A 21533-nucleotide genomic window follows, 5' to 3' on the forward strand; every position below is an offset into this window, starting at 1 on the left:
AAAAACAAAGTTCTGAACTCTCCATAAAGACAATACAAAAAATTTACAAAAGTCACATTAGACAATTTAGAATGAACACAGATTCAGTGATTATTTGTACTTTTTTTTCTATTTCTTTTTTTAAGTGTTTTTATAAGTTTTCTTTTTAAGAAATAAAGTGAATCTGCAGTTATGACAGTGAGCTCTTACTGATGTTAATCCATCCAAGTTTCTTTTTTAAACCTTTTTTTTAACTTATAAATATGAAACACAAAAACTAGGAGGTTAGACTTCACACAAACTTAGTGAAGAAACACACGTACTTGTTTCATCTCACATCGTGAACAGCAGGTGACCACTGAAGGTGCTATGGTGATTTTCATTGTCAAAAATCCTTGTGTACCACCACTGACGTAAAAACACCACATCTCTGACCTCTAAGAGCAGTGTAACACCATTAGCAGAACTCCCATAATGTGAAGGCTGATGTTCAAATGCAATAAAAATGTGCTGTCCATTCTTGACCAACACAGCACCTGAGGCATGTGAAGATCCATGTGCACCTATGTAGAACTCAAAGTGGTATGCTCCTCTCACTGGTGCAATGAAAAAACCTGTGGGACATTTTTCTGTCAGTAAAAGTAAGTGGAGAATGATGTATGTTTTTAACTTTTGTCACCCAGATTTAAGTCAACATTGCCAAAAGTAAATGTGTTCACCTGTGTTTGGGCTGTAGGCTGATCCAATATTTGAGACAACGTGTCTGAAGACCAGATTAGTGTGTGCGTTAAATGGTCCTGTGTATCCTGAGCCTGAAGCCAACAGAGAGGCTGAGAAGGCCACCTGTTTGACTGACAGAGACACAAACGTACAGATTTTAATGTAACTGTGACACAAGTGTGATTCTTATTCTAATGAGCCAATTTCTGAATGTACAAACCTTCTCTGTCTCTCATCAGAGCCGTCACCTGGTTTTCTGTCACATTGGTCTTGGCTTTAACAGCAGTCAGTTCTCCTGCCTGTGCTGAAATGTCATGAATCATAAAATGTGCAATGAGAATTAAACAACAAATATATACACAAGTAAAAGTTTGGTTTGGCAAATAAAAAAATGGTTGACAAATCACTGCATATGATCTTGAAAAACAGAAATAAAATGCTGTACATACTGTTCAGCTGCACCTCCAGTTCTTTCGACTTGGCTGCTTGTACTAGGAAAATTGGGAAAAGGTATGAGATCAAATAAAATACTTCAAATTCTTTGTAAATATATTTGGTAAATCTGCGTTTTTAAAATATTGATTCTTGCTGAAAAATAAACAAACCTCGGACCAGTTGCTTCAGTTCACCAAACTTGACTGCTTGTACTAGGAAAATTGTGAAAAGGTATGAGATCAAAAAAAATACTTCAAATTCTTTGTAAATATTTTAGGTAAATCTGGGTTTTTAAATATTGATTCTTGCTGGAAAATATGTGCTATAAACAAACCTTGGACCAGTTGCTGCACCTGGTTCAGCTGAGTCTTCTGCACGTCCACTTCTTTCAACTTGACTGCTTGTACGAGGAACATTGTGGAAAATTATGAGATCAAACAAAATACTTAAGAATTCTTTGTGAAAATATTTGGTAAAATATTGATTATTGCTGGAAAATATGTGCTATAAACAAACCTTGGACCTGTTGCTTCAGCTGAGTCTTCTGTACGTCCAGTTCTTTCAACTTGGCTGCTTGTGCTAGGAAAGTTATAGAAGATTAAATGATCACATTTCTGTCAATATCTCAGCATATAAATCTGGTGAAACAAACTGTCCACATACAACTTTACCTTCATTCTCTCTCTGTAGGTGTCTCAGCTCTACTCTCTGCTCAGCCAACATGGAGCTCATCTCTCTCAGCACAGCATGGATGTCTTGTGGATAGGTCGGTCTCTGGTAAGAGACATTTTCAGATCTCCTTCCCTGGTAATCAGCTTGTTCTCCACGAGGAATAATGTCATTGTCAGACTCTGACAGAGATTCAGCTGTAGAGAGAGAGCAGAACAGCAGCAGTGGGAAAAACAAAGTCACCTCCATTCTCACACTGGTCTATAAGTCTGGTCTCTGTAGATCTATGTGGTCTTTGTAGATTCTGTTCTAATCCCATCCTTAAATAGTCTGTTTTTTCCAGATCAATCATTAGCAGAACCTGATAAACAGAAACACGTGAAGGTGATCAACTTGATAACATGTCATCTGGAAAACAACACAGCACACAGTTTACATCTAAGGAAAGTAGCGACAAATCCTTGAATAACCAGTTCATTCTCACTGCTGATGCAGAGACACAGTGGTGCAAAATGGCAGCATCCAAATGCAAGGCCCTTCCCTAAAGTTACACATAAAAGACTTGTTTTAAGGCTATGAAAACCAGTTCATTTTACATATCAATATTAGTCAATAACAATAGAGGATAAGCAACAAAACAAAACAGTAATATGCTCCCACCTGTTCAATCATTAATAGTCAGATAATGTGACCTATACCTCGGTTTAACTGGAATAAATGAAGGCTGACGAAAAACTAAAGTTAGACAAGTGATAAAACGTATTTTTCTCTCACTGCTTCCTCAATAAATGAATCAGAGGCTTTTGAAGATTTACAACACAAAGATTAAGAACATCAAGTGATAAGATGCTGTTTATGTGATCTTTGTCCTCACCAACACTGACAATAAGTCACGACCAAAACAAACAGAAGACAACAAATAATAACAATAAAAACTCTTTATTCATGACCTAATAAGAATGAGACAGTTTGTGGATGAATCATTTACATCATTTGTCAAATAAAACTATTTACAGTACCTGATTCTAAAATGTGGAGATTTACATAATAATATCACTATTATTATCACCTTTTTAAGAGCCATAGAGTGAAAATACACATTTTAGTCTTTAAGAAAACAAGCAAATAAAACCTTTATGTAAATCAATTTAAAAACAATTTCTGAACTGAGCTTAAAAACAATACAAAAAAAAATACAAAATGCATGTTAGACAATTTAGAATGAACAGAGATTCAGTGATTGTTTGGTCTTTTGAAAAAAAGACAAAAAAAAGGGTGATTATTTTTCTTGAAGTGATTTTACAAGTTTTCTATGAAAGGAATAAAGTGAATCTGCAGCTATGACACTAGCTAGCTATGTGAGCTCTTACTGATGTTAATCCATCAAAGCTTTTTTAAAACCTTTTTTTTTTCGTAGAAATATAAAACACAAAAACTAGAATGTTAGACTTCACACACACTTAGTGAAGAAGCACACGTACTTGTTCCATCTCACATCGTGAACAGCAGGTGACCACTGAAGGTGCTATGGTGATTTCCATCCTCAAAAATCCTTGTGTTCCACCACTGACGTAAAAACACCACATCTCCGACCTCTAAGAGCAGTGTAACACCATTAGAAGCTTTCCCAAAATGTGAAGGCTGATGGTGATATGCAATAAAAATGTGCTGTCCATTCTTGACCAACACAGCACCTGAGGGATGTGAAGATCCATGTGCACCTATGTAGAACTCAAAGTGGTATGCTCCTCTCACTGGTGCAGTGAAAAAACCTGTGGGACATTTTTCTGTCAGTAAATGTAAGTGGAGAATGATGTATGTTTTTAACTTTTGTCACCCAGATTTAAGTCAACATTGCCAAAAATAAATGTGTTCACCTGTGTTTGGGCTGTAGGCTGATCCAATATTTGAGGCAACATGTCTGAAGACCAGATTAGTGAGTGCATTAAATGGTCCTGTGTGTCCTGAGCCTGAAGCCAACAGAGAGGCTGAGAAGGCCACCTGTTTGACTGACAGAGACACAAACATACAGATTTTAATGTAACTGTGACACAAGTGTGATTCTTATTCTAATGAGCCAATTTCTGAATGTACAAACCTTCTCTGTCTCTCATCAGAGCCGTCACCTGGTTTTCTGTCACATTGGTCTTGGCTTTAACAGCAGTCAGTTCTCCTGCCTGTGCTGAAATGTCATGAATCATAAAATGTGCAATGAGAATTAACCAACAAATATATACACAAGTAAAAGTTTGTTTTGGCAAATAAAAAATGGTTGACAAATCACAGCATATGATCTTGAAAAACAGAAATAAAATGCTGTACATACTGTTCAGCTGCACCTCCAGTTCTTTTGACTTGACTGCTTGTACTAGGAAAATTGTGAAAAGTTATGAGATCAAACAAAATGCTTCAAAGTCTTTGTAAATATTTTGGGTAAAATATCGATTCTTGCTGGAAAATATGTACTATAAACAAACCTTGGAGTTGCTGCACCTGGTTCAGCTGAGTCTTCTGCACGTCCAGTTCTTTCAACTTGGCTGCTTGTGCTAGGAAAGTTATAGAAGATTAAATGATCAAATTTCTGTCAATATCTCAGCATATAAATCTGGTGAAACAAACTGTCCACATACAACTTTACCTTCATTCTCTCTCTGTAGGTGTCTCAGCTCTACTCTCTGCTCAGCCAACATGGAGCTCATCTCTCTCAGCACAGCATGGATGTCTTGTGGATAGGTCGGTCTCTGGTAAGAGACATTTTCAGATCTCCTTCCCTGGTAATCAGCTTGTTCTCCACGAGGAATAATGTCATTGTCAGACTCTGACAGAGATTCAGCTGTAGAGAGAGAGCAGAACAGCAGCAGTGGGAAAAACAAAGTCACCTCCATTCTCACACTGGTCTATAAGTCTGGTCTCTGTAGATCTATGTGGTCTTTGTAGATTCTGTTCTAATCCCATCCTTAAATAGTGTGTTTTTTTCCAGATCAATCATTAGCAGAACCTGATAAACAGAAACACATGAACGTGACCAACTTGATAACATGTCATCTGGAAAACAACACAGCACACAGTTTACATCTAAGGAAAGTAGCGACAAATCCTTGAATAACCAGTTCATTCTTCTATCAATACACCCTCCATCTACCACTGTCAGAAAGCAATGTAGATACAAGGCCACAGATGAATGGAGACAAATTACAGGGAGAACCTGACTCATTATGTACTGCTCACATAAGGTCACTCAGTGGCCTGATGTATATGAAAAATAATGCTTCAAATCACACAGTGTGGGTCTGATTCCAAGTATATAATGACCTTCCTGTTTTCTAACTTGGGGGCAATGATATATCCACAACGTCAATACTTTAGATGTAATAGGGGTGGAAAGAGTACTGAAATATTCTACTCAAGTAAAAGTACCACTATTGCGATAGCATTTTATTTAAGTACAAGTTAAAGTATACTGGTCTAAAAATGTACTGTAATGTAAAGTTTTACCTTAAGAGTCTGCGATCCGCTGCTGCGCTCGTTTGTGTGCTCCTTGTTGTGGGGAGGGGGAGGTAGCAACAAGATACACACTGGAATTTTATTATGAGCGTGTGTAATCAGTCCTCAGCATATCTAACATGCTGTAACTGAAGGACACACAACTGCCACCACGTAGATGGGAAGAAATAAAGTGGTTGAAAGAAACAGACATCATCAGGGGCTTGCCTGTCAGGCTGAAAACTGTGGTTTAGTGAGCAAATGACATCTTTTGAAATAGACCACCTCAGGTGAAACCTTTATAAAAAAGGTTCCACCTAGAACCCTTTTAGAGAGTTCCACCTAGAACCCTTTTAAAACCCTTTATTCAGGAAAGGGGTTTTAAAGGGTTCTCTGGATCAAAATGATTCTTACTGGAACCATTAGTGTTAGTGTTTAGAAACATAAGTGTTTCTTTAGGAAAGGGTTTTTCAGAAGCAAATGGTTCCAGGTAGAACCTCAGCCCTTGTAGAAGAACACTTTTGGAACCCTTATTTCTAAGAGTGTAAAGGTAGCAGTTCTCTTTAGAAAATAACATGACATTGAAAAGTAACAGCTTCACAACGAATTGTTATATTTGTAGATACCATCCATCCATAAATTAGGCTGGATTTGTGAAAAAAACACAAAATCAAAAGGCAGTTGCTTTGCTATTTATTGCAGTTGTTTTGATACAGTTGCATTTTGTGTTACACGTGCATAACAGTTTGCTAAGAATTGATATTTGAGGTACATACTAGCTAAAAATCCAAGAAGATGAAGACGAGTGGTCATTAAGTTAAGCTCCACTCCTCTCCGCTGCTTCTCCCCATCTTCAGGAAGTGCAGGGCAGGACACTGATAACTGACACCTTTTCTCCTTTACATCGGCGGAGTCCTGCTTCACACTCACTCATGGTCTGAACAGCAGCAGCTGCGTCCTCTCCAACACGGACACACACATTGAATTCCTGGGTTGAGCAATCTGCAGACTCCTTGCAGCGACACTCGTTTATTTGATCTGTTAAAAAAAAAGGTAACATAATAATAATAATTTTTAAAAAAGTCAGAATTCCCCAAAAAAAGTCAGAATTATCAAAAAAAAATCATACATTCTAGAGATCAAAGTGAGAATTCTGAGAAAAAGTCAGGAATTCTAGAGATTAAAGTCAGAATTCTGAGAAAAAGTCAGAAATTCTAGAGATTCAAGTGAGAATTCTCACCAAAAAAAGTCAGAAATCTGAGATTTAAGTCAGAATTCTGAGGAAAAAGACAGAAATTCCGAGGAAAAAGTCAGAAATTCTAGAGATTCAAGTCGGAATTCTCAACAAAAAAAGAGTCAGAAATCTGAAATTAAAGTCAAAATTCTGAGGTCTGACTTTAATCTCAGAATTCTAACTTTTTTCAGGCAACATGTAAAAAAATGAAAGACAGAAAGAAAAAGAAAACAGCATGAATTATGAGATTAAAGTAAGAATTCTGACTTTTTACTCAAAATTCTGAGATTAAAAGTCAGAATTCTGAGGAAAGAGTGAATTCTGAAAAAAAGTTAGAATTCTAGAGACTAAAGTCAGAATTCTCAAAAAAAAGTCAGCATGCTGAGATTAAAGTCGGAATTTAGAATTCTAACTTTATTCGGCCCATGTAAAAAAGAAAGAAAGAAAGAAAAAGAAAACAGCATGAATTCTGAGATTAAAGTAAGAATTCTGACCTTTTTTTGAGAATTCTGAGATTAAAGTCAGTTTCATTTCATTTTGTACGTGTAATTTAATTAGTTGGGGTTGTTTGTTAAGTGGGACATCCCTACCATCACAGGTCTCCCACATGTGACAGTTGACACAGCCTGTTGTGTTACGCTCCGGCCAATTGCAGGTGCTATCCTCTGCTACTTGGATGGTTTTCCCCACACACTGCAGTGCGTGCACTTTGCACACGCTCAGAAGTAGTGATCGTGTACTACTCGCTTGAGTTGTGGCGCACAACTCCAAAGAAGAACTAGAAACAGGAACATAGTTATCTTAATCAAACATGATAACAACAAGAAGAATATAGTAATTAAAATTGTACGAATGAATGCAAACATATTGAGGAATAGAAAACATACCTGCACTCAAAAGGCATTTTGCAAACACACTTCCCTCTGGAGGACTTCTCCCATGGCTTACATCTGACAGAACTAGCAATCTGTAGTATACTGACTGTGGAAAACATAGAAATCACTATTTCATGTTGCATATTTGAAGTGAAATCGTGTGTGACACAGCAGGAAACAGAGCAGCATTTACCTGAGATACATTTACTGTCTGCAGGGTCTGGTGAAAAACTCAGACTAGGATTACACGTAACGTCTTTTTCTCCATGTAGCTGTTTACCCTGTGGACAGGACAAGGTGACCGAGTCCCCTATGGCGTAAGCCTGCCTTGACGGAGAGGCTATGACATCGTCTGCGAGGGAGTCAATCTTGCACGCTGAGACTGCAGAGAAAAGTTAAATTTTAACACTTGTTTTTGTATAAATGTTTTAAACTTTGGCCGTTGGTTATCACCTGTGCACTGTCCAGGTCTGCCAGACCAGGTTAGATCAGCGGTACATTCAAGGATGGCGTGACCAACAAGATAGAAGTGTTTAGTGCAGCTGTACTCAAACCTGTTGCCCACAAGGTAAATGTCTTTGGGGTCCTGTGAAATAATGATGTAAGAAAATAAAAGTGAATTAGCTTTCACATACGTTTACTTTAGTGTAAAAAGAAATACTAGCTCCCTCTATTGAAATCTTGAATTGTAATCTTAGGCATTCTGGGTGACACCAGAAGTTGTAATTAGTGTATGAAAGGTACTAAGATTTGTTCCACAGTGAAGGGTCAATTCTTTACCAGGATGTAACCATTGATCAGAGCAGGCGGTGGCGCACACTTCTGACTTGCAGGGAGAGTAAAGTCAAAGCACTGAGGCTCCATGGTTCTGAAGAAGAAGATTTAAAAAATAACAAAAAAACAAAAAACTAACTGTTAAATATGCAGTATGCAGTGCAGTGACTGGCTATATGCCTGTTATTATTTCAATGTATAATTCAATTATCTGCAAAACTCCCAAGTCGCTCTGACTTTAAATATTGCAGCTGTTGGTCGTCACAGTCGGATCTCTCGGCGGTTTCGCCGATGCAGTGTTGCCCCCCATTCTGAGGAGTAGGATTAGAGCAGGAGCGGCTGCGTGACCTTCGGCCCCCAGAGCACGATGACCAGGCGGACCAGCAGGACCAACTACCGTGAATCACTCCTTGGAATGGAGATAGAATGAAAGTCAGAGACAACATCATTGCCTATGTGATATTCAACAACCAGTGACTCACAAACGATATCCGAACCTCATGTGTGAGTTTATTCGGGACAACTACTCTATTTAATTTAATTGAATCTAGTTGTTTCTGATACTTCCTGTTTTCATTGCCGCTCGTGCATGTTATTTCCCTGGGTTTCAAAGCCGTGATGAGCTGATTTAGTCTACCAAAATTTACTTTTTTAATCTTTTATGCAGTGTCTTCCCAGACGTACTTCAACCCTCCCAAAAGATTATCAACAAATGTTTCTGCTCAACCAGAGCAAACTATTTTTATTTTCTACACTCTTAGGAATAAGGGTTCCAAAAGGGTCCTTCTACAAGGGCTGAGGTTCTACCTGGAACCATTTGCTTCTGAAAAACCCTTTCCTGGGGTTTTTCAAGGGTTCTTGGTAACACTAATGGTTCCAGTAAGAACCATTTTGATCCAGAGAACCCTTTAAAAACCCTTTCCTGAATAAAGGGTTTTAAAAGGGTTCTTGGTGGAACCCTCCAAAAGGGTTCTCCTATGAGGACAAGCTGAGGAACCGTATATGGTTCTACTTAGCACTTTTATTTCTAAGAGTGTATTTGTCATAGTGGTAACACTTAAGATTAGGGAACACATATTCTCCATTAACTAGGTGTTTACTAACAAATATAAGTAGCTAACTAGCCCTTTGTTAGCAATAATTAAGCATGTATGAACAGCTTATTCTACATAACCTTATTCTACCTCTATTAAGACATGAATTAAGATTTTTCCTACATAAGGTGTTAATAGGTGCTTAATATTTTCTAATAAAGGGCTAGTATGCTACTTATATGCATATTAGTAAGCACCTAGTTAATGGTGAATATATGTTACCAAAAGTCTCTCCTGATTCAAATTGAAGTGATGTAGTAAAGACCCCGTCTGATATGCAACACCCACCCTGTTGACCCTCCACTTCAGTTCCCAGCTCACAGGCCAGTCCGGATGTGCCGGGCTTACAGATGCATTTGCATTCATTTCCATCCATGACAGCCAGGCCGTTGTTGCTGCAGGGCCGGCAGTGGCAGGAGTCGCTCTCCGCAGTGTACTGTTCTATGGCTCTGCGGAGGTAAAGCCTCTTGACCCCGGCACATTGAACCTCTTTCACCAGCTCTGACAACGGCCGCAGCTGAAACAACAACGAGGAACTTGAGGGTTGTCAACAGTACATTGATAAGATAAGACACTAATATTTATATCAGGTTTAATCCAATGTTGAATTTAAACATTTCAGCTTCAAAAAGATTTCTATATTTTCCTTCACCTTCTGTTTTGTGACCTGTGGAAAATATCTAATAGATTCAGCCCAGTTTGAGTACATCTCCCAGTTCTTGTTCGGATCATTGAGCTGCAGAGCTTTCAGTCCTGCAATATGTTGGATGTCTCCTCCTTCCACGTCCACGTCTTTAATTGCATTGCCACTGGAATAATCTATTTCAAAAAGGCAGAGGTGATCAGAGACAAACAATTCGGATATTTCTAAGATTTAAGATGTCTTAGTATCAGACTAAACCTCTGCTTGAGCTGTGTTGACTTTGACCGCTTTTGCATTTCACTTTGGTGATGGGGAAAAAAAGGACCCAGCGTTTAGTCTTTGCACACTCTCTATACTCCTCGCTTTCCGAAACTACAAACAAGAAAGAAACAAAAGAAAGTTATAATCACTTTGGTTTGACCCCAGAAAAAAATACAGATTATTTTAATACTATACAGTTGCCCGACAACTGCGAACGACAGAATGATGAACGCACAGAGAAATAAATAGAATAGATAAGAAAAATAATTGTGTATCTGTTGCATTGGCTGCCAGACATTTTCAGCGCAGAAATGCCAAGTGATTTATAACATTTTGACTGATTTTCCAAGACCCACAAAGCGGTGTGTTCTATGACTATGTAAACACCAAAACTACCTAAAGAAAGAGTAGACGTCATTGGCAATGAACTGCCAATGAGTTAATCCTAAAATTAGGAGCTGTATAAATAATGTTTGACATATCAATTGAACACAGAAGTCAGATTAAGTGAGGATAATGAAGACATAAAGCCATTTGGACACAAGGTGTTGATTTAACCACACGACAAGCTGAACCTGACTGAGGCTGATCGATTTCCGTCACTAAGCTGCTGATGATCCATTTGAATCCTCACCTGTGTGTCTTTCAGTTGCTTCATCGACGCTGACGACGGCTTTGAAGAAGCCTCCGAGGCTTCCCTCAGACAGATAGTGTGTTCCGAACCTCTCCAAAACCTTTCTGTAAGCCGCATAGTCGTAGACAGATGGGAGTTTGGCCACTGCCTTCCAGAAGCTCTCAGATATTGGGATGTACTGAGGAGCGTTACTCTGGAACTGTGCTACCTCGATGTCATTCTTCAAAACCACAAGCCTTTTGGACTGTGAGAAATAAAACAAAATTAATTTGCTCAATTTTCTACTTGGATTTTTACATCTGGGTTTTGATGGAGCAAAAATGTCACGTTGCTGCAAACCTGACTCGTATCTTCAGTCTGGTGAAAGTCGTAATTCCGATATCCTTTCGTCGTGCCGGTGACCTTCTCTCTGCTGACAGTGTCCTTGGCGTAATGCCATGTGCTGGCGAACATCTCGTCGCTGAAGTCATTCTGAGCTGTCACCTGAGAACAAAGGTGCATGAACAGTGCATGTGTAAACAGCAAAGACACATGTAGCTGGACTGTGTCTCTGTCATGTTTTCTGTGCAAAAGAAATTGTTAAAATGAATCGAAAACAAAATCATAGTCATCTTGTATATATAAGTCTTCTTCCTTAGTTCATTGTAAACTCTTGGAACCTGGAAAGCATGGTATAATAAAAGTATGTATAACTGCAGTGAAACTTACCAAAACCTATCTCTCTCTGTAGTTCCCATTAGGACAATATGGAGCAGTTTAGTGTCTTTCAGCTCATTCTTGTTCATTCTTACAGTTGCCTGTGAATCCAAGGCTGCAGGATCCAGATCCAATTTTACCTCTCACATACACAATTTTACCTCAAAAAAATTTTTTTTTAGATATAACAATTGTATGTGAAAGGTAAAATGGTGAATGTGGGAGGTAAAATTGTGCATGTGAGAGGTAAAAAATTAATTATGGCCTACACGGCCCCTCATACCTCATAGTGGGGTACGGCCATGGACAGATCGCCAGTCCATCGCAGGGACACATATGGCGACGAACAAACTTTCACTCTCACTCTCACTCATGGTCAATTTAGAGTGTCCAATCGACCTAATCCCCATATTGCATGTGGAGTATCTGACTTCAATAAACACATTAAAACAGGTAGTTCTTATTATCGTATATCCTGTTATGAGGCGGGGAAGGCGTGCAGCACGCTGAAAATGCAGATCCGGAATCCATCATTCTGACAAGACCAAAGGAGTTGAGTTGGACGTCATCACATACACATTATATGAAATGAATTAGAATCCATATAAAACCCAAAAAGGGAGTTAATGAAGGGATGCTTAGATCTGACAGGGAGAGAACCCAGGTGTTTCCTGTTTCGGGAGGTTGGGAGAGATGGCAGTCATGTTGCTATCGTCAAATTTGTTGTCATGCATTTGAAATGTATGTTCAAAAAGTAAAGAGAGCATGAGAACATCAGCCTAGGATGTGAAGACCGGGAGTGTAACAAATAACATGCTTTAAAATATGTGATTTTCTAGGATTTGGCTTGAACTCTATAACAATAAAGTTCTGTTTGTTCAATACAAGCCTGGTGTCAGTGGAGTATCTTTCTGCACCATCATATCACCACCTGTTGTTATTTAAAGAAGGAAGGCCCGTTAAACGGCACATGATGTATTTGGACTGTGGGAGGAAACCCGGGATTCGGAGAAAACCCACACACACACATAGGAAGAACATGCAGACTCTATGCAGAACAACACTATTATGCAATCAATTATTTTGAAAGTACTTAGTAGAAGTGCTGCACATCTGCTTCTCATCCCTTGCTTCAGTCTTGTCCTCAACCCAACACAACCCTACCCTCCTCCGCTGTCCCCCATTCATTCCGACCTTTTCACCCGAGCTTTTCTTCCCGCATCTACACTGGACGCCAAGTCCTTCACTCGTTGTGTGCTCTGTTTGGTTTGTAAGGTCCGTGTCTTCCTACTAAAGTGCCTTGAGATGATGTGTGTTGGGATTTGGTGCTGTACAAATAAAGTTTGATTTGATTTTTGATCAAGGAATATCTACTCAGCACCAACAGGCTGGCAGTCATAGTGAATATTTGTTGCAGTTGCATTTAGAATGAGTAAGACATCATTATTATTATTATTATTGCTAAAATATCAGTATCAATTGCAGGTGTTTGAAGAGAGACCAACCATAAAGCTGTAGCGGATAGTGCTGACGGGCAGTCGATACACATTATTGTGGACGCCGCTGTAGATGGGGTTACACTGACCCCCGAAGCTGATTGTGTTGATGACACTGGCCCTCCTCTTCCCTGACACCACATCAAACCTACAGAGGCAATACAAGTCATCCCAGTGTTATTATGTATATGTGTGTGTACGGAAGCTGCTTTTGTATCAAGATTACCCAAGTCCTAGGAGTTCAATGTTAGGTGGGGGATCCGACACATGGCATGAAATGTATTTTCGAACCTCACAGTGACGTTCATCATTACCATCCCCCTCACAGTCCTGGTCTCCATTGCACACCAGGGACTGGCTAATACATTTCCCTAAGGGACAGTTAGACAGACAGGTCAGCGATTGTAACTTAATACGATATCGTCAAAGGAATGAATAGGATTTTTTTTTTTCTGACCAGATTGACAGCGAAACCTGTCTCCGCAGCCCTCCTCTAGAGGGCAGCCTTGTGTGGTTTCACAGGACATGGTCTGAGTTGGTTCTCCATCACAGGGGTTCCCTCCATACTGTGCATAGACAGCCATGGCTCTGCTTCTTGTCTGTAACACACCAGATGTGAGATGTGATCCATTTAATAACGGTGTAATTAATAGTCCAGAAACAAGTTAGACTTACCAGTTACAGTGCTGCATTTGTACATTATTACTGTTTGAGTAACTCATGCTCCAAACCTGCAATTTGGTGCAGCCATCGCATTGTGACCAGTCACCGAAAGGCCCCCACTGGCAATGAATTCTCTGTACACAAAACCTTGGAGGTGGAAATCAAATATGAATCAAATCAACACAAATCACCGCATATTTAAGACTGTGATATGATGCTATGAGTGAAAACAAACTCTACCCATTGCGAATGAGAAGCAGTAGCAGCAAGGCTGTTGGGAAGAGTTGTGTAATGTTCTGAAGAGAACAAAACAGAAGTGTGTGTTACAGCTTTAAAGTAAATGTATATGTTTAACATGTTTATAGTAAGTATATACATATATTTAATTGAAATCAGAGCTTAATCACGTACAACCGTGCACATTAAATGTTCAGTTCCTTTAGTTAGTCTGAAAAATGTCCACCTCCCCCTGTTATTAAGTTCAAAATGGACTTACCTTCATGGTGAATGGTGCAGAGCGGAGTCTTAAAGAAGCTTTGAGACTGTGTGTTTATATTCAAGTTAAAAAAAAAAAGGAGGAAAAAGAAATTCCAAGGAAGTCATCAGGTTTCACTGTGCACATGTGTGTGTATGTGTGTGTGTGTGCTTCTCTGGTATAAACCCTAACCTTGTCAGGACCGGTAGTCCTCACAGAGACTTAAACCTGGTTCTAATGAGGCAGAGTCTCATTTGTGAGGAAGTGGTAATGTTGGGGGCTAAGACTTGGATTGTTATTCAGTTTAGGTGAGGGATAATGTTTGTTTAGGCTGTCCAAATGAATAGAAGTTAATGCAGTGTCTTAAGACCAATAGCTGTGTGTGTGTGTGTGTTGTATTGTGTAAGAGAACAGAAAAATATTTTTGCAGCGACCCCTGCCATGAATCTCCGCCGCATCATTGTGAAACTTAAAATCCTGGATACTCCCCAGTCTCCCTAACTACTGCACTGTCCTGCTTTCTTATTGCAAGACCTTACACTGTCCCCTGTTGCAGATAAAACATCAGTGTTTTGCAGTGATTTGATTTTCAAACAAGGCGAAGAAAATGTCTGGGTTGTTTGGTTAGATGCACATTCTGCAGGGTCCTAAGTTAGCTAACAAACAAACAAACAAAAAACTCAAGTTGCACTTCCTGTATTCACTCATTTTGTAGCTTAACCCTTAGCACTCAGGTGCACCCATGGTGAGTTGCTGTGGGAATAATGGACAACTCCTTATATGGACATCCTTGGTGTGTGTTTATGAATAGGTCACATATTCAGGCTTTAAAAATGTGTTCTTATGTGTGTTGTCGAGTCAAACTTAGGATTCATTTTATATCACATTTTTTTCTTTGTCGTGCTATTAAGAAGCAATAATTGTGCAGAAGACACAAAATAGAGCGTTTTTATTTCTTTTCTCTTTCTTTTTTGTTTCCAAATTAGACAAATTCAGTCCAATTTTAAACATTTTGAGCACTTTTTGCTCAGGTGTGTTTATAGAGTTGGTGAAAATGAAAAAATAATGTTTCATAGGGTTGTGTTCAGGGACTCTTAACTCTGAAAATTCTCATTACAAGATGTATGATTATAACAACCCCCCCCAAGTAGGTTTCCTAACATTATCATTATTAAATGACATTGTTCAAGGAGACATCTGCTCAACATCTGGCTGAACACTTTCATTTTCAATGGTTCCAAAGGACACCCAAAGTAATAATAAAAAAAACTGGCATGAATACTGTGTCAATAACTTGAGCTGTGATTTATTCTACCAACACTGGAGGGCAACAGAGATTGGAGGAAGTGTTTCCTCCTCACAGCTGAAATGGGATTCATAGTGAAAGAATGAATCTCAATGGTAAGCAAGAATACTTTTTTTTTCATCCATCCATCCATCCATCTTCTACTGCTGTATCCTCCACAGGAGGGTCATTGGGGGTAGAGAGCTGCAAACAATGGCTCATCATTCATGAAGACGTTACCACAGGTCGAGCCTGAATCCGGGTCTGATTGGTCGTGCATGTTCTGGTTAATCGTTTCTCCGCATGACCAGACACGGAGGGGAAAGAAGTTAGATGATGGGCTCCATGAAATCAGCGGCTGGATCTCTGCCACTGCCAACTTTGAGTTTCTTGGCTATTTCATTTTGAATCCTCCATCTGATTGTGGGCTTGTATCATGCTGCCACATGCAGGGAAGAGGGTCATGCTGTGCATATCCATCACACAGTGACAGCTCAAGAGGGAATATCGCTCAGATTAGATATATTTCTAGTAGCCATAGGTTTGCGTTAGTGAGCATCAATCCCTGCAGCGGAACATTTAGAATATAATTAGTATTTCTTTGCACACCCACCAATTAGAGATAGCGAATTTATCCTCTGCATTTAACGCATCCTTATCACAGACCAGTAGGCGCAGTGGGCAGCACTTATCTGCACCCAGGGAGGAATGGGGGATTGGGGTTGATCCTATCTTTAAATGTAGTACATGATGATCATGTGCAGCTCAACTTAAGATGACAGCATAGGTTACTTATGTTCATTTATGTGAAGGCAACTGGACTTTTGGAATTTAGTTACAGAATACATTTCACCTCAGCCCTCAGTGTAATGGTTAGCACCCATGTCTTTGCAGCAAAGAAGACCCGGGTTTGCGAGCCGGTCCGAACAAGGGCCTTTCTGCACGGAGTTTGCATGTTCACCTCGTGTGTGCATGGGTTTTCTCCGGGTTTTTCCGGCTTCCTCCTACAGTCCAAAAACATGCAATATGGGGATTAGGTAAATTGGGCAATCTAAATTGACCGTGAGAGTGTGAGTGGACCCTCATGTGGAGGGTAAAGCGGTAGAAAATGGATGGATGGACATTTCACCTCTTGTTCAAGAGTCTGAGTTGTCTTCATCCTAACTAAAGCAACTTAAGTTGCCTCCCTGAAGGACCGAGAAACTTCACAGACAAGAGGGAACATTTTAATGGCGGAGCGATTTTTGGCTGTGAATCAATAGCAGAGGCATTAAAGGTGCCATATGTAAGAATGTGGCAAAAAACGGTTACTACGTTCAAATTCAAAATACCGAGGTATTTTAGGTTTTGTTTTCTGACGTAACTGGCAACCCGTGGTTGCTCGGCAGCTGAGACTCTACTGACTGCAATGATTGGTAGACGGCGGTAGGTGGCGCCACATGCCAAAACATGATTTCAAAACATAAACATGATTTGCAGTCTGCAAAATATATTTTTTAATGCAAATATTTTGGTTGTACTGTTGTTGGTGAGTTCAGTTTGTTGTATGAACATTATTCCTGAGTCTCTGTGACATATTAGGAGGATTTTATGGCCAGTTGCTTTAGATTTATTACATAATGCACCTTTAATTAGAGACATGCAACTTAAAAAAATGACATAATCCTCACAATAATCCACAGACCCGAAGGTGTGTAGTGGGAAAAACTGGTCTCTTATAAAAAAAAAGTATTATTCCATATATAAAAAACTTTACAATATTAGCTGGAAAACTTTGATCACAAATGACACGAGGTCCTCGTATTAATGTGTATACCGTGTGTACAAAAGACCGCAAAGGTGATTTCCTTACCTTTTGAAACGACCTACCTAATGACTCAGCTACTGTACTGTACGGCAAGCAGCAGCAAGCCAAGTCTCAGCACCTCAGGCTGCAATAACAGTTGGCTCAGACAATAGGGCACCAGACCTTGTCCTCCATTAGTGCTGCTTCTGTGGCTTTCATGACGGTCGGAGGGACATCTCTGACCACCATCTGTCTCGGTAGTTCGGTCTGCCAGAGAACCACAGTATGTGTGTGCGTGTGTGTGTGTGAAGATCAGACAGACACCGAGTTCGACAATGACAGTGCATTATTACAATATAAAGCTCACTGTCCACACACACTGTTCTATTTACACGGGACGTTCACCGGATGTTTACGACATGGTTCTTTTACAGAGACATAAATAAGACAAACTCATTCCGTTCCCTACTTTTTCCATAACAATAATAATGATGATGATGATGAAAGAGTTGTTGTAGTTAGTCGTCTGCAGTGAAATGGCACTCTTTTTCTTATTTTTTTACTGCACTTTAATATGCAAGGCTCTCAATTAAACTAAACAGACTAAAAACAGTTTTTATCCCAGAGCCATCATTGCATTGGATAATGCTAAAAAATTAGATACTGAGGACTATATAAAAGTTCAGTATTTTGTTATATATACACAGTTTTGCACTGATGTGAGGGTTTCTACCTCGATTTTGTTGTACTTTACAATGACAATTAAAGATATTCTATTCTAATTAGTCTGGGTTTACATCTTTATGTCATTTTTGCACTACAGACGACAAAAAACCCTCTCACTGTTGACTGTTAATACACGGAGCTCATTTTTGCTTTTAGTCGAGTAGATTTCTAGTCCAATCATTGTTGTCGCAGAGATTTTTGATTGTTAGGTGAGACGAACAATGATGGAACCTCTGCAGTCAGCGATGAGTTAAGTTGAAAGAATCTACTGAAGCTCAGATCCGAAGAGAACTGAGACAATGACTGACACATCTGAACAGTGAGGCGTCATCGCAGATTCTGGTGAGCAGCGTGCCATCTCTGATACATTATCTTAAGCAAGACACGAGATAGTGTATCCGGTTCTTGTTATCTAAGGAGGGAACCTTGAAAGGAACATAGTTTGTACACCACGTCTGGTTATACGAATATACTCACAATTAAACTTAAAGGTGCATTATGTAATAAATCTAAAGTCTCTGTGACATAATGTTCATATAACAAACTGAACTCACCAACAACAACAACAGTACAGCCAAAATATTTACATTAAAAAAATTATTTTGCAGACTGCAAATCATGTTTATGTTTTGAAATCATGTTTTGGCATGTGGCGCCACCTACCGCCGCCTACCAATCATTGCAGTCAGTAGAGTCTCAGCTGCCGAGCAACCACGGGTTGCCAGTTACGTCAGAAAATGAAACCTAAAAGACCTCGGTATTTTGAATTTGAATGTAGTAACCGCTTTTGGCCACATTCTTACATATAGCACCTTTAAAGTTGAAGCTGAAGATTCAAATTTTCTCTCCCAATTTTACTTGTACATACAATGTTCATCAGACGAATAGCACTTTTACTTGAGTTGCACATTTTTTTTACTAACTCTTTCCACCACCTCTTGCAATCCTCCATCTCTACCTCCTACACCTGTACCTCCTCCTCCTCATGTTTGCGTTTGCCTGTGAGTGTGCGTGACAGAGGATGACAGGCAGATACAATAGTGCTCACACTCTTACGAGCACAGAAACGCTGCATTTGCATTTTCTCATTTCTAAAGGGAAAAAAAACGACTGCGGATGACATATAAGGAGCTTTCTTTTTTCCTTGAAACACCGATGGCATCCCATCCATTTGCGAGATAATATTTACACAGCCACAAAAAAAGTATGACAGAGGGTCAATATATTTTCTTTTCTTGTGTTTTAGTGAAGACGTGGAGGAGATGCATGCATGCAGGCACCACCCCCCCACCCCCACCCCATGAGCAATACCTGGCTGCAGTACAGTAGATACTGAATTACAAAATATAGTCTCAGCAAGGTCACCCAAGGTGCCGCAACCCACCTGCCTCCATCCTCATCACCGTGGAAACAGGGTGATTTTTAGTATGCTATTCACTATACAGACAGTGAATGAAGCACTGGTATTTTAGGTTCAAAGGCCAATAATTGACTGATGATTTCGTTTTTTCGAGCGCTGCAACTTGCAGATTGAATTTAATGACAGTTTAATTTAAAAAAAAAACTAACCACCTGAGCGACCAGTCACCACTCAATAATCCAGAAACTGGTTGGAAATAACACTCGTCAGCCACTCGGTAGGCATAGAAGCTTTATTTCGATTGGTCATTTTCCACTTAAAACAGGGTCACTTTCATTGGAACAAGTGTTTTTTTGGAGCTTTACAACAGCGAGGGACTCGTTTCAACACCAGAACATAAAAGCGACAACAACAGTTTAAAACCAGGGAAGACACAGATGTCCTTACAACACGATTTGCAAGCCTTCCCCCCCCCCCCCCCCCCAGTCTGTCCAGTCTGTGAAAAAAATAAATGTATTTGTTTTAACGGGTAAAAACATTTCCAACTGAGAGGAACCTACGGTCTAAAGAAGGATATGAATAAAATAACAAAGCTAATACAAACAGCTCATGAACCCTTTTGTAAGGTATCAAAGTTTGTAGTTCATGCACAAACGTGAGTTACCAAATAAATATGAAAAGCTGAGTCACGCCTTTGGTTAAGAAACTGATGTCACTGAATCTTCACAATGATTGTAATCATTTATAGTTTTTTCTACAAGTACAGTATGTACAAACCTTCCACAATATAAAACATTGGAACATAAAACCACACTGAAGTCAGAAGCAGACGATAAAAGCCTGAGCCCATTTTCACATTGAAGCATATGATTCGGACGTGATTTCTTTTCCTGCTCGTACTCTGTCAGTCAGTCAGTCAATCACGTGAGACCAGGAACAGGAATGGCACAGTTACTCTACAAGACGCGTACATTCACGAAACGCCCTTTCCGATATTTGGTTTGCCGTTACCAAACGAGACAATGATATCCTTACAGAATACATTCTCTGCAGAAAAAAAAAGCCACGCTCAGCATGAGACAGGTGGATGATTGACAAATATGCATTATTTATTTATTTATTTTTATCATGCATAATGTGTAAAAACCTTGCAATAAAAATATTTCCACTGTCTTTCTCATTCAATTCCAAAAATGCTGTTCCATCGCAAGCAAGACATTGCAGGGTAAAAAAAAAGAAAAAAGAAAATAGTGTAATGTATTGCACTGGTATTGAAAGAGAAGAAATCCCAGGGATCCAGAAACATGAAACACCTAATTAAATAGACACCGAAGAGCAATACAGCTAGACCTCAACTAAACATTTATTGTATTATTTTCCAAGTGTCACATCAAGACCCACAGACTGTGAATGTGTCCATGTCGATGGTTAACCGTGTTTTTTTTTTTTTCTGACTTTCTGAAAGTAACGCGAGGCTGAGCGAGCGAGCGAGCGCTGCTCAGCAACCCTAACACCTATTTATAAAAGACACAGAACACCGTGATACGTCTTGTGATGACACATACGGTGTAAATACAGACGTATACAGCGGGAGCAGAGGAGTCAGACGGCGGATGCAGTCTCGTCTCCCATTATATACTGTTTTCGTAGTTGGCTTTCACGACTCGGTAACCAGCAGAACATAGAGTTTACAAAGTGTTTGTAACATTTCAGTGTTTTTTTCCCCCTTCTTTTTAACATTTTACTGCATATATATATATATGTATATATATGTACATACATATATGTATGTATATAAATATACATACATATATATACAAATATATGCATATATATATACACATCCATGTTGTAACTAATTATTACAAATGACCAATAATGGTATCTCTGTTGTTGGTTGACTATTTGTGTGTATATCCATATATGTGTGTATATATATATGTGTGTGTATATATATATATATATACATATACATATATATACATATATACATATACGTATATATATATATATATACATATATACATATACGTATATATATATATATACGTATATACATATACGTATATATATATATACATATATATATATATATATATATACATATACACATATAAATATATATATACAAACAAATAGTCAACCAACAACAGAGATACCATTATTGGTTATCGTTAGAGTTACAACATGGATAATAATCTGCTGAAATGTCACAATTAATCTGTTAACGCTGCGTGTTTTTTTA

The 21533-nt window shown here is 39.0% G+C and overlaps 1 protein-coding gene across 1 annotated transcript; it reads right to left on the reverse strand.

Moving 5' to 3' along the window:
• Positions 1-5970: 5970 nt before the first annotated feature.
• c7a (complement component 7a) lies at positions 5971-14242 on the reverse strand. The gene is made up of 18 exons (XM_083904509.1): positions 14153-14242; positions 13897-13952; positions 13725-13803; positions 13451-13592; positions 13220-13364; positions 13003-13141; positions 11141-11284; positions 10802-11045; positions 10165-10278; positions 9916-10082; positions 9552-9780; positions 8407-8578; positions 8176-8263; positions 7849-7981; positions 7589-7777; positions 7408-7501; positions 7111-7298; positions 5971-6324 (listed from the first exon to the last, which is right to left on the reverse strand). The coding sequence occupies exons 1-18, from the start codon at positions 14156-14158 to the stop codon at positions 6140-6142; spliced, it is 2514 nt and encodes an 837-aa protein (XP_083760635.1). The 5' UTR covers positions 14159-14242; the 3' UTR covers positions 5971-6139.
• Positions 14243-21533: the final 7291 nt, after the last annotated feature.

The sequence above is a fragment of the Microchirus variegatus genome, assembly GCF_963457635.1.
Source record: "Microchirus variegatus genome assembly, chromosome: 18".
Classification (NCBI taxonomy): Eukaryota; Metazoa; Chordata; class Actinopteri; order Pleuronectiformes; family Soleidae; genus Microchirus; species Microchirus variegatus.

Excerpts from the sequence above, each read along its gene's own strand:
- c7a (XM_083904509.1), bottom strand. Across the intron at positions 13,593-13,724 it reads ATGGCTGCACCAAATTGCAG|ACAAGAAGCAGAGCCATGGC; the intron begins GTTTGGAGCATG and ends GGTGTGTTACAG. Across the intron at positions 7,982-8,175 it reads TGATCAATGGTTACATCCTG|GACCCCAAAGACATTTACCT; the intron begins GTAAAGAATTGA and ends ATTATTTCACAG.